The 13,399-nt window shown below is 48.3% G+C and overlaps 1 protein-coding gene across 1 annotated transcript; it reads right to left on the reverse strand.

Moving 5' to 3' along the window:
• Positions 1–5,699: 5,699 nt before the first annotated feature.
• LOC309394038 (lithostathine-2-like) lies at positions 5,700–10,023 on the reverse strand. The gene is made up of 6 exons (XM_081956719.1): positions 10,004–10,023; positions 9,428–9,535; positions 8,912–9,012; positions 7,876–8,019; positions 6,987–7,116; positions 5,700–6,171 (listed from the first exon to the last, which is right to left on the reverse strand). Exons 2-6 carry the CDS (start codon positions 9,492–9,494, stop codon positions 6,098–6,100), a joined length of 516 nt encoding a protein of 171 aa, XP_081812845.1. The 5' UTR covers positions 9,495–9,535; positions 10,004–10,023; the 3' UTR covers positions 5,700–6,097.
• Positions 10,024–13,399: the final 3,376 nt, after the last annotated feature.

The raw sequence follows: 13,399 nt of genomic DNA on the forward strand, positions 1-13,399 counted from the left end.
GTTAAGGGCCATTCTGGTCTCCCTGACGGGGAGATACACAAAACGTTTCTTTGTGTGACACACCAACCTCTGCCTCGTCCCAGGAGAGGAAGGTATAAATTGGCTGGTAGCATTGCAGACGGTAATAAATGGCCTGATTGGGACATTTGGCCCGAGCCTGGATTTTGGGTGATCCTGAAAGAGACACAGAGACTGCATTAGAGCAACTGTTCGGGAAGGGGGGGGTCTTCTTCCAGCCCCTCCAGATGAAATGGAACCCCATTCCAGTCCATTCACACCACCTCTGCCACCCTTCAGGACAGCTTTTTTCCAGCTGCCAAAGCTGCATGCATCCTCCCTGGTGCCCAAGCTAAAGGGGGAAGCTTTGCCCCCAGATGGCATTGGCTGGGCCTCCTTCAGAGGACAAGAGGGGGCAACCAAGCTTTGCAGGAAGAGGGCAGGTAGATGGGGCCCCGTCTCCCAGCTTCTTCCAACTGTGCCCCAACTCCTGATCTTGCCCCCCTGTGGGTCCACTGGGCTGGCTCAACGGTGGGACTGGCTCAACCGGCTCTTCTGGCAGGTGGCACTCACCTTCCGCCCAGGAGGTCAGAGTCAGGCAGGCCAAGAGGCAGAATGCCCAGGAGGTTTGGTGTCCCATCCTTTTCTTCTCTGAAAAGAAGTGAGATGGTCCCAGAAGATTTGATTTGATTTTTGATTTTATTAAATTTATAAACCGCTCCCTTTCCCCGAAGGGACTCGGGGCGGTGTACAATCAAAAGTTCAAACACCATATACATAGACATAGACATTTACATAGAGGAGGCATTAAAACCCATAAAACCAATTACATAAAATCTATACAGTAATGATGAAATTAAAAACAACATTAAAATCTACCCCAGAATTTAAAATAACTGCCAGGAGGATTAAAACTATAATTGGGCCAGGCCAGCTAATTGGAACAGGTGGGTCTTGAGTTTCTTGCAGAAGGAGCGGAGATCAGTGGTGGTTCTGATATCGGGGGGGAGGTCATTCCAGAGGGCTGGGCCCATCACAGAGAAGGCTCTACTCCTGGGCGCCGCCCGCTGGCATTGCTTAGTGGACGGCACCCGGAGGAGTCCCTCTCTGTGAGAGCGAATTGGTCGCAGGGATGTATGGGGCAGGATGCGATCCCGCAGGTAACTAGGTCCTGTGCCATGGAGCGCTTTAAAGATGGTAATCAACACCTTGAAATGCACTCGAAAAACCACAGGTAGCCAGTGCAGCTTGCGCAGGAGAGGTGTTATATGGGAGTACCTAGTACTCCCCATAATTGCCCACGCGGCCACATTCTGGACCAGCTGTAGTCTTCGGGTGCATCTCAAGGGGAGCCCCATGTAGAGAGCGTTGCGGTAGTCCAGACGGGACGTCACCAGCGCATGAGTGACTGTGCGAAGGGCGTCCCGGTCCAATAGGGGACGCAATTGGCGCACCAGGCGAACCTGGTGGAACGCCCCCCTCGCCACGGCTGCCACATGGTCATCCATTGACAGACGGGCATCTAGGAGGACACCCAAATTGCGCGCCCGCTCCACGGGGGCCAGTTGCTCGCCCCCAATGGCCAGCAATGGGGTCCACTGGTTGAACCGGGGCGCCGGTAGCCACAGCCACTCCGTCTTGGAGGGGTTGAGCCTGAGTCTGTTGCCTCCCATCCAGACCCGTACGGCTGGGGGCCACCAGCACAAGGCCCAACAGAAGGTGGATGAGAGGGAGCATAAGGACCCCCTCAGGTGGGGCTGGACATGGAGAACCAAGGATGGGCAGCAGAAGGTCTGAGTTGCCCTTCAGCCCCCTCGCCCCACCACAACCTTAGAGCGAAACTCCATGTTGGGCAGTTGTGGATGATCCTAAAATGGTTGTGAGGGAACTCCTAATGTGGGGATTTAATAACTATAGCAACACTATTCCTTCCTTCCTTCCTTCCTTCCTTCTTTTCCTCTCCTTTGCTTTTGTCTTCTCTTTCTTCTCTTTCCTTCCTCTATCCTTTTTCTTCCTTCCTTCCTTCCATCTCTCCTTTGCTTTTGCCTCCTTCTTCTTCTCTTTCCTTCCTCTATCCTTTTTCTTCCTTCCTTCCTTCCATCTCGCCTTTGCTTTTGCCTCCTCCTTCTCTTTTCTTCCTCTATCCTTCTCTTTCCTTCCATACTTCCGCTCTCCTTTGCTTCTGTCTTCTCCTTCCTCCCTCTCTGCTTCTCCTCTTTCTCCCCTTCCTTCTCCTCTTTCCTCCATCTCCTTCTCTTCCTGCTTCTCCTTCCATCTTTCCTTCAACTTCAAGAAAGACAGAAGACCCAACCGCAAGATGATGGAGAGGCATAAAAGGATGCCCACATTCTCACCTCCGCTTTCTCTTGGTAGAAGACCGTCTATGTTCTGTCTTTCCTCAAGACTGTCCGACCTGCCTGGCACCTGAGCAATTTATAGGCAGGGGGGGGGCAGCACTTCTGCTGATCCAAGCAAGCGATCGCACTCAGGGCAAGGAGAAGTTTGAGACTTTGTCCCAGTCACTTGAGGAAAGCATCCAGGAAATAATTCTCAGGGAGAAACCAGAGAAATCCCATTTATAAAAAGCTGCCAGATTGGTGATAAGGCTGGCCTTGAACTCTCGTCCTGTTTTCTTTATGCTTTCCCTTCATCAGCTCTTTTGAGACGACCTCTCTTTTGGGGAGAAGAGGTTTTTATGGCTGGGTGAGAAATATTCTCTCTTGGGATAAATCTGGTTTAAAAAAAAAAATCTGCAGAGATTGTCCAGGCAGACTCCCAGAAATAATAGGGCTGGGCAGGAAGAAGACAAAATTGCTGCCTAGGATCTTGTCCAAAATTTAACCCATTATGGAATATAATAAAATTACCTTCATAATCCAGAAAAATTGACAAACACACATACACACACATAATCCTTGATTTAACAGCAATTCATTTAGTGACCGTTCAAAGTTGCAACAAAAAAGTAACCATTTTTCACATGACTGTTGCAGAATCCCCCTAGTCATGTGATCAAAATTCAGCCACTTGGCAACTGACTCATATTTATGACGATTGCAGTGTCCCAGGTCCCTTTTGCAACCTTCTGACCAGGAAAGTCCACAGGAGAAGCCGGATTCATTTCACAACTGTGTGACTAACAACTGCAATGATGCACTTAGGAAGAGAAAGGTCATAAAATGGAGTAAAAACCCCTTAACAGCTGTCTTGCTTAGCAACCAAAATTTTAGACTCAGTTGTCACACACTCAGAATTACCTGTATCTACATACACACATACATATACACACAGTAAACACACACAGTGTTTATCTATTTAAAAATATTGGACACGAAAAGAACAAATGTCAACTTGATAAATGAAAGTTGATAAGAAGGAAACTCCAACGTGGTCATGTCCTTAGAATACTTGAAGATTATTTTTTTAAAAAAAACCTACCATAAACTGGATTAATGTGAAACTGAAATGAAGAAATAATAGGAGGAGGAAACATTTTACAGATTCATACAGGCACATAAGTCATAGGTCAAGAAACAACTCTGTGAATCAATATTCATAGTTCAAAGAAGCTCAAAGAAAACATGGATAAAAATAAAGTCATAAACATTGCAAGAAGATTGCAGAATGATAAGAGAGCTCATTAGACCAGTATTTGTCAAAACGTGACAACAAATTTGCCACTATTGCAAACTTGAAAACATTAAGACCAGGGGTGAAATCCAGCAGATTCTGACAGGTTCTGGAGAACCGGTAGCGGAAATTTTGAGTAGTTCTGAGAACCAGCAAATGCCACCTCTGGCTGGCCCCGTCCCCATCTATTCTTTTGTTGCCCTGCACAGGAGAATGGAGCTGGAAAGCAGGTTAGTGGGGTGGGGAGGGAATGGGGATTTTGCAGTAGCCTTCCCCTTATATTATATTATATTATTTATATATAATCGACGCGATATCATGACATTTGGAAAAGCAACATTGCCACAGTTCTTGCAAACAGTTGTCGCCGGAAATCTTCAAGAAAAGATTGAACAGCCATTTGTCTGGGGGTGGTATACAAGGAGCACTGCTTTGGGCAGGGGGTTAGACTAGATGACCTCCACGGTCCCCTTCCAATCTCCTGATTCTATGGTTTTTTAAAAAAAATGTATCTGATCATAGTGCAAATACCTTCAGAATTCTGAAGTCAACCTTCTGCTTGCCTTCAGAGACAAAGATTTTATCCCCATCATTGTGACTTTTCTAGCTGGGAGTTTCTGCCATCAGAAGATTGAAGATTTTTCTTTTTGTTTCCTTTTAACCGAAGGGGGAAGAAAGGTCTTCACATAATGTGCTTAAATGCTGGACAGATGCATATTTTGTTCCTCTTTCCCCACGGTTATGCTAATACAAGGCCAAACCCGAATCCGAATGCAGGTTGTAAGAGATCCAAGGTTGCTCAGTGCTGTTTTTGGAACAAAGGCGGCTCCCTTCCTTGATCCCGAGTCAATTATTGCTCCTTTGTGAGTTTTGCAAAAAACCCTTCAAAGGTTCGTCACACCCCCTCCCCCTTTAAACTCTTGGCCCCAAGCAGATGCCAAAGGCCCTTCGGGAAGAAAACCCCTAAATCTTCCTTGGTTGGATCGAAGATGCCAGGTTTCTTGAGAAAAAGAAAAGGGAAAGCGCACCACCAGGAGAGCCAAAGCTTTCAGAAGGTGCTGAAGGGACAGCCATCTCTTATGAAGGGGCTTATTTCTCTACTTAGACAACTTTAAGACTGGGGAATTCTGGGAGTTGAAGTCCAGAACACTTGAAAGGGCCATGGCTCAGAAACAAACTTTGCACCAATGACCTTGGTTCCGAGATGCCCAGCTTGTTCTGGTCAAACCCCAAATGCCCAGACGGTCAACTTCTGCCTGGGTTTCACTAGATCAGCCATTTCACCCACCCCTAGATAGCAAAGACGAGGGGCTTCCTGGCCAAGGAACATGGGAACTGAAATGGAGCTTCCCAAGAAGGGCAACTGCTGGTGAACGGCTGAATCTACAGAGATACGAAAGCATGCAAGCCATTGCAAGCTGAGGGTAGCAAATATCCACAATACACAGACATACACATGCACACATACACATCTGAGTGCGCACACACACAGGCTCTGGGTCTTTGTTGTGGGGGAGGGGTGCCGTTTTGGCTATTTCAGTGTCGTCCTCGTCCCCCCAGCCCAAATGGGCTTCCTTTGCTCACTTGGGGATACAAACCAGTTCAGGCTGTGCTATCCAGAGGCAACAGGCAGAAAATGAATTTGGGGTGGGGATTGGACTGAAGCATGGGAGGTAACGCCCACCCACCCATCAGTTTTCGAGGTGAGAATCCTTGCCACCCTGATAGACACGGGAATTGGTTGGATTTCGCAGAAGAGCTGCTTCATCCATGCTGATGCAATCACCCCCATAGACTCCTGGACTCCCCAGTTTTGGTCCCCCCCCCAGATCTCATGACCCTCCTTCTGCCTGGCCTTTGGACTGATGGCTGCGAAATGCTTGGCAAACCAAGTTCTGGGGGTCCCACTGACCTACCGAGAAGGTTGTGTGTAGCTGTGCTAACATCTGTTCTCTCGGCAGCCCAATAAGGGCCAAACCAATCTACCCTGGCCAAAAGAGAAAGGACCTTTTCGACTTTAGTTCGGGAAACCCAAGATTGCTATATATTTATTTCTTCCATTTACATGCAGCCCAGTGTCCCAGGGGACTCTCTGGGCAGCCGACAATAGAATAGAAGCACAGCTATCAACATCTTGGAAGCATTGAGTTTGGCAACCCTCAACAATTAGCAAGACCCACAGGAGGGGGTCCAACTTTGCCCCAGGACACAGCAGGAAGTGAGGTTGGTTGTCCTACTGGGAGGAAGACGGTCAAGGAGGGCCAGGAGGTTGATCTCGCGTGGAATTGGGGTGTTGCAGAAGCTACCTTAGATTCGTTTATTTGTTTGCTTGTTTTATTCTTTTTTTCTCATCAAGAATGAATTAGATAAGAGATATAAGTATATAACATGATTATGAATACATGAAATGAAATGATGCTCCCCAATGGGGAAGAAGCCGTCTGCTCGTCTCCTCCACAGGCGGTTAGACCTAGAAGGAAGCTCTGTACTTGCAGATGAAGGGCAAGGCAGTGGCACAGGTACGCTGGATCCACCTGGCTGAATCTGGAGGGGAGAAGAACCAGAAAGCTTTTAGACTCGGGATGAAGAAAGTCATCATTTTAGTTGATTGAAGGATGCCACTAAGGGAGGAAGTGAGGGAGGGATAGGAAGAAAAGGAGGGCGAGGGAAACAGCAAGGAAAGAAGGCAGGCAGGCAGAGAAGGAAAGAAGAGGGAGGGAAGGGTAGGAGGAAAAGAAGGGGAAGGGATGGAGAAAGAAATGGGGAGAGGGGGAGGAGGGTGGGAGGGAAGGAGAAAGGAAGAGAGGGAAGATGATGGAGGGAGGGGGAGGAGGGAAGGAGGGAAGATGGGAGAGGGCAGAAGAGGGAGAGGGGCTGGGAGGGAGAATGGAAGGAAGGGACAGAGGGGAAGAAAGAAAAGACAAGGGGGAGGGAGGGCAAGAGGAAGGAAGGAAGGAAGGAAGGAAGGAAGGAAGGAAGGGGGAGAAAGGAGAAAGGAAGGAAGGCAGGGAAGGAAAGAAGGAAAGAGGGATGGGTAGAAAGAAAAGATGGGGAGGGATGGCAAAAAAAATGGTGGGAGAGGGAGAAGGGAAGGAGGGAACGAGAAATGAAGAAAGAGGAAGAAGAAAAGGGAGTGAGGGGAAGAAGGAAGGAAGACGGGAGAGGGCAGAGTCTGGAGAGGGGCTGGAAGGAGGGAGGGAGGAATGGGAGAGAGGGGAAGGAAGAAAAGACAAGAGGGAGGGAGGGCAAGAGGAAGGAGGCAGGAAGACCTCCGAGGGGGACCTCTTGAGGTCCTTGTAAGGAAAGGGCATCTCCCCCCCTCCCTCCACCCCTTTTGTGGAAGAGGGACTGAGACTCACTTCCTGGAATATGGATGTTGGTGACGGAGATGCATTCAGCGGTGGAGAGGCTGGTGCTGGGGGCTCTGCTGTCCCAGAGGAGGCTTCCTGGAGGGTAGGTGGTTCCATCCGTCCATTCCCAGATGAGCTTCTATTGAGGTGGGAAAAGAACATTCAGGAAGTAAAGTATTTATTTAGCCCTATTTGCCCTTCAGGTGTCTGGAATCACCAACTGTCCCATAGGCTTCTTTGTTTGGTGGCAGGTGAGGAAATAAGTTTTGAGAATCAGACAATTTGTTAAGGGAACATTGTGGAGCCTTTTTTTTCCTCTTCTCTACAATGTCTCACACACATTGAGGTCGTGAGGACTTCGTGCAATAAGGTGGCAGAAAGGAGCCTCCTGAAGTTGTGTGAGCTCCATCCCTGGAAGTTTTCAAGAAGAGGTTGGGCAAATATTTGTTCAGAATGCTATAGGGTCTCCTCCTTGAGCTCGGGGTTGGACTAGAAGACCTCCAAGGTCCCTTCCTACTCTGTTCTTCTATTACCTAAGGTGAAATGGGTGGCTAAAAACTGATTAACAAATAAACCAATAAAAAGTGGAATCTGACTGTGGAAAGGTCTCTTCTTCCCACCTGGAGATCTTAAGCTCCTAAGAAGGATCTCTTAACTAGATTGTGGATTCTCTTCCCATCAAGGAATGTCCTCCTCCCCAGTCAGGGCTGTCCCCAGATATTGGTCTTGGGGGCTGCCCACACTCTCCACTGGCACAGAGCTGATCCCAAAGCCATAAAACCCCTTTCTGTGGCTTTCCACAGAGGACTGGGAGGAAAGAGGAACCTGTGGCTGGAGTACCTGGTGGTCTGTGAGATGAAGCCATCTCAGAGGGGTCAGAGACCAAAGGCAGGCCTACCCTGGGTGTTCGCACAGCATGCATCCCAATCCAGGCATCTGTGGTGGTGCTGGAGCGCCTGATGTGGGAGGAGGCAATTTTTTCCTCGGCAGCAGTCCGAAAAGTGGCCAGGTGGCCTCCATTCCTCAGGTGTTGGCACTCAATCTGCAGACGTGAAGGGGAAGAATGGCAGAATAAGAGAGTAATGGAATAAGAGAATAGTAGAATGACAGAATAGCAGAATAACAGAGAAGCAGAATAAGAGAAGAGTTGGAAGGGACCTTGGAGTCCAAAGAGATAAAACTGTGCAAATAAAATATGTACTACAAAAATACAAAATACAATACACAGTCCAATATATGCCAGCCAGTCTTTGAAAAGCAAGCTGGGTGGGTTAATGCCCACTGGGCAGTAGCTGAAGACTCCCAAGTCTATGCCAGCCCTCTTATGTCTGGGGAGATCTTTTAGATTAAACTCTTGTTCAACTCTGCTCTCTTTACAACACGGGTTTTAGTGAACTCAGGGGGTGAGTTGGAGATTCTCCAAAACCTGTAGAGTAAGGAAGGGGTGAAATCCAGCAGGTTCTGACCGGTTCTGGAGAAACCACTAGTGGAAATTTTGAGTAGTTTGGAGAACCGGCAAATGCCACCTCTGGCTGACCCCGCCCCCATCTATCCTCTGCCTCCCGAGTCCCAGCTGATCAGGAGGGAATGGGGATTTTGCAGTACCCTTCCCCTGCCACGCCCACCAAACCACACTCACCAAGCCACACCATGCCCACCAAACCACGACTGACCACGACCTTGACTGAAACATGCAAGAGCACCGAGCCCAAAACCCCTGAGAAATACGATGATGATTGGAAACAGTTCAGACGGATACCTCTTCCTAATTCACTGAAGTATAACCGGGGGGGGGGGGGGGGGGGGGGGGGGGGGGGGGGGGGAATGAGCCTAAGGATCCTTGCAAGATTCTGCTAAGAGAGCCAATCTCAGTTAAGGGCCATTCTGGTCTCCCTGACAGGGCTGACAAACCCTTGTCTATCGATCACACTGACCTCTGCCGCATCCCAGGTGAGGGGCAACTCAACTGGTTGATAGCATTGCTGTCGATAATAAACGGCCTCTTCAGGACACCTGGCTCGACCCCTTGGGGAACCTGAAAGAGACATAGAGCCATCTTTAGAACAACTGTCTTGGAAACAAGGAGGGCATCCCCCCCAATCCCTCCCACTTTAGACCTCATGGAGCCCAGTTCCACTCCATCCACACCTGTGCCACACAGCCAGAGAGGTATTTTTGCAGCTGCCAGAGCTGCATGCATCTCCCCTGGTGCCCAAGCTAAAGGGGTAAGGGCACTTGAAGCTTTGCCCCCAGATGGCATTGCCTGGGCCTCCTTCAGAGGACACGGAGGGGGCAACCAAGCTTTGCAGGAAGAGGGCAGGTAGATGGGGCCCCGTCTCCCAGCTTCTTCCAACTGTGCCCCAACTCCTGATCTTGCCCCCCTGTGGGTCCACTGGGCTGGCTCAACGGTGGGACTGGCTCAACCGGCTCTTCTGGCAGGTGGCACTCACCTTCCGCCCAGGAGGTCAAAGTCAGGCAGGCCAAGAGGCAGAATGCCCAGGAGGTTTGGTGTCCCATCCTCTTCGTCTCTGAAAAGAAGTGAGATGGTCCCAGAAGATCTCCCAACAGAGGGTGGAAGAGGGGGAGCATAAGGACCCCCTCAGGTGGGGCTGGACATGGAGAACCAAGGATGGGCAGCAGAAGGTCTCAGTTGCCCTTCAGCCCCCTCGCCCCACCACAACCTTAGAGCAAAACTCCATGTTGGGCGGTTGTGGTTGATCCTAAAATGGTTGTGAGGGAGCTCCTAATGTGGGGATTTAATGACTTTCCCCTCCTTGCCTCTTCCTCCGTCTCTCCCTTCTTTTCTCTTTTCTCTTCTTCGTTTTTCTTTCTTTCTTTCCCCCCACTCTCTCCCCTTCCTTCCTCTCCTTTCCTTTTGCCTTCTCCTTTTCCCCCTCCCTCCCTCTTCCCTTCTCCTTTCTTCCTTCCCCTCTTTCTCCTCCTTCTCCTTCCATCTTTCCTTCAACTTCAAGAAAGGCAGAAGACGCAACCGCAGGACGATGGAGAGGCAAGACAGACATTCTCACCTCCGCTTTCTCCTGCTAGATGACCGCCTGTCTTCTGTCCTTTCTGAAGACTGTGCGACCTGCCTGGCCCCTAGGCTATTTATAGCAATTCTGCTGATCCCACGAGCGATCACACCCAGGGCAAAGAGAAATTTGAGATTTTGTCCCAGCCACCCGAGAAAAGCATCCAGGAAATAATTCTCAGGGGGAAACAAAAGAAATCCCATTCTGGGTGGGATTTAGAAAACCACAGCTGCCAGATTTCTGACAAGGCCGAACTTAAACAATCATTCCATTTTCTTTACACTTTTGGCCCTTTTGAGACAACCTTTCTTTTGGGGAGAAGACGTTTTTATGGCTGGGTTAGAAATATTCTCTTCCGTGTCTCCGTATCGGTCACCTTGTCCAGGGGGGGGAAAACCCCATTTTTCCTCTCAAGGAAAAAGAGAAGAAATCAGAGGACCTGACCTGGAGGGATATGGTCTAGCCTAGACTCTGGCCTAAAACTTTAAACTAAAGCAGGGGTGTCCAAACTTGGGAACTTTAAGACTTGTGGACTTCAACTCCTTCAGCTCTGCTGGCTGGGGAATTCTGGGAGTTGAAGTCCACAAGTCTTAAAGTTCCCAAGTTTGGACACCCCTGAACTAAAGCTTCTGTTCCCAGTGACCGACCCTGATTGATCCTGCAGAATTATCTTGGGACGTGTAGATTCGCCTTCATTGGTGAGATATAGTTGCATTTATTGAGCCCAAACCTGGTCCCTCATCTGATCCATGATGGTCTTTCTCCATCCGAGATTCAGAGGAGGTCATCAGCCAGTTCCCAGGGAAAACCCCTGGACTCACAAGGGTGTCTTCAGGAGCAGTCAAAAAAGTCAAAATGGTGGCTGTGGCAGCATCGAAAGAGGCAGAACAGTAATGGGGCAGCTCTGGTCACCATCTTGGTCCCTTTTTTTAACACCATCCCTGCCCCAAAGGATATTCCTCATTCAGGGCGTCACAGGTCCACCTCCTGAAACACCTTGGGGGTTGGTCTAGATGACCTATAAGGTCCCTTCCAACTCCGTTAATCTGTTATAAAGGATTTACTATGCGCACCTTTGCTGGCCTCCACTGGAGAAACCTGCAGAACTCATCTTCTCGTCGGTTGGGTGGACATTGTACAACTCTTGGTCTCCAAAAGGCCAAGTGAAGATAGACCTGGCCAGTCTTAAGTCACCAGATAGTGGCCAAAACAGGTAGTCCTTGAATTACGACCACCATTGAGCCCAAAACTACTGCTGCTAAGCGAGACGTTGGTTTCGTGAGTTTTGCCACATTTTTATGGCCTGTCTTTCTTGCCACAGCTGTTGTTCAGCTAGGATGTTGACTTTCCTTGACCGAAGGTTGCCAATGGGGGTCACGTGACCCCAGGACATTGAAGCAGTCATAAATAGGAGTCAGTGGCCAAACGTCCGAATTCTGGTCACGTGATCCCGGAGATGCTGCAATGGTCATAAGTGTGAGAAATGGTCATAAGTCACTTTTTCCAGTGCCGTTGTTAACTTCAAACAGTCACTGAATGAATGGTTGTAAATTGAAGATTACTTATATTTTTGTGCCTTCCAGTTTCTTATGCCTTAAGAGTTTTAAAGATTTTTTTAAATATAAATTTTATTAATTTTCTGTTAATTACATTTCTTAGTGCTTAATAAATATCGTGTTATCTGAGTATTTAATTTGCTTAGCAATACAATTTCCATTCTTAATCTCCACCACTCCAACCGATAAAATAAGTTCCATGTTTGATAATATACAATACAATACAACAGCAGAGTTGGAAGGGACCTTGGAGGTCTTCTAGTCCAACCCCCTGCCTAGGCAGGAAACCCTATACTGTTTCAGACAAATAGCTATCCAACATCTTCTTAAAGACTTCCAGTGTTGGGGCATTCACAACATCTGGAGGCAACTTCTGTTCCTCTGATTAATTGTTCTCACTGTCAGGAAATTGCTTCTCTCCTTGATTAGTTTCCACACATTGCTTCTTGTCCTGCCCTCAGGTGCTTTGGAGAATAGTTTGACTCCCTCTTCTTTGTGGCAACCGCTGAGATATTGGGAGACTGCTCTCCTGTCTCCCCTAGTCCTTCTTTTCATTCAACCAGACCCAGTTCCTGCAACCGTTCTTCATATGTTTTAGCCTCCAGTCCCCTAATCCTCTTTGTTGCTCTTCTCTGCCCTCTTTCTAGAGTCTCCACATCTTTTTTACATCATGGCGACCAAAACTGGATGCAAATATTCCCAGTGTGGCCTTACCAAGGCTTTGTAAAGTGGTATTAACCCTTCTTAATTCTATGTAAATGCAGCCTAGGATTGCCTTGGTCTAGAAGACCTCAAAGATCCTTTCCCACGCTATTATTCTCTTATTCTGTATCTTAATTCTGTATTTTGGCTTTGTTCTTTCTTATCTGCATCAAACGGGGTTTCCGTGTTTCTGTGTGTGAGAATGTTTGTGTGTAAATGTGTGTGTAAATGTTTTGTTGAGGACTAATGTTTGCTTTTAGCTACAAGTTTGCTCCTGAGTGTTTTATTCATCTCTAAGGAGTTGTATGGTTAGGTATTGGTAACTGAGGAAACATCTTGGCTAGAAATTCAGAGGGATTCTTGTGCCAAATATTTGCTCTTGAAATCCACTTCAGAATAACCTGAATGGGGCTTTTGATGATAACTCAAACATTTGAGTCCAGGGAGATGAGTTGTTAATCCGAGTGACTGGCAAGTGAAGTGGCCAAATATTTTAACAAAACCTTCGCCCCTCCTTTGGATCTTTCACAGCACTTGAGTTGTTTGTCCTCCTTCTGTTTCCCCACCCTGGGCTTTGTAATTGGGCCGCAAACCAAGATCCTTCCTATCAGCTGAGAGGCAAAATATTGGATTTCAAGTGTACATAAATCGGAACACAAATAGAACCACCACATGGAATGGAGTTTCCTTAGGTTGGGCTGGCACTGAGCACAGAAAGGGACAAAAGACTGGATTCTGAAAATGGAAATAATCAACAAGAACTTGTCCTTCTTGCAAGCCAGAAGTGGGGAACTGTGGCCCTTGTATGACTCCCGGACTTCAGCTCTCAGAATTCCGCAGCCATCAGGGGTTCAGCCCCAGGCTCAGGTGTGGCTCAGCAGGTGATCTGGGGCAGGCCCTGGGAAAGGGGAAACCTCCTAGCCAAAGGAACTGACTGTCAGGTGCACAGCTCACCTCCATCAGAGCAGAGAGAGGAGAAACCAGGCTTAAACTCTTCAAAACTGGACTGCAAGGTGGCAGGGAAGGATGGAAGGAAGGAAGGAGGGAGGGAGGGAAGGAGGGAGGGAAGGAAGGAAGGAGGGAGGGGAAAGGGGAGAAAGAAAGAAAGAGTAATAAAGAGAGAGAAGCAGACAGG

Source organism: Natrix helvetica (assembly GCF_964273705.1).
Source record: "Natrix helvetica genome assembly, chromosome: 6".
NCBI classification, from domain to species: Eukaryota; Metazoa; Chordata; class Lepidosauria; order Squamata; family Natricidae; genus Natrix; species Natrix helvetica.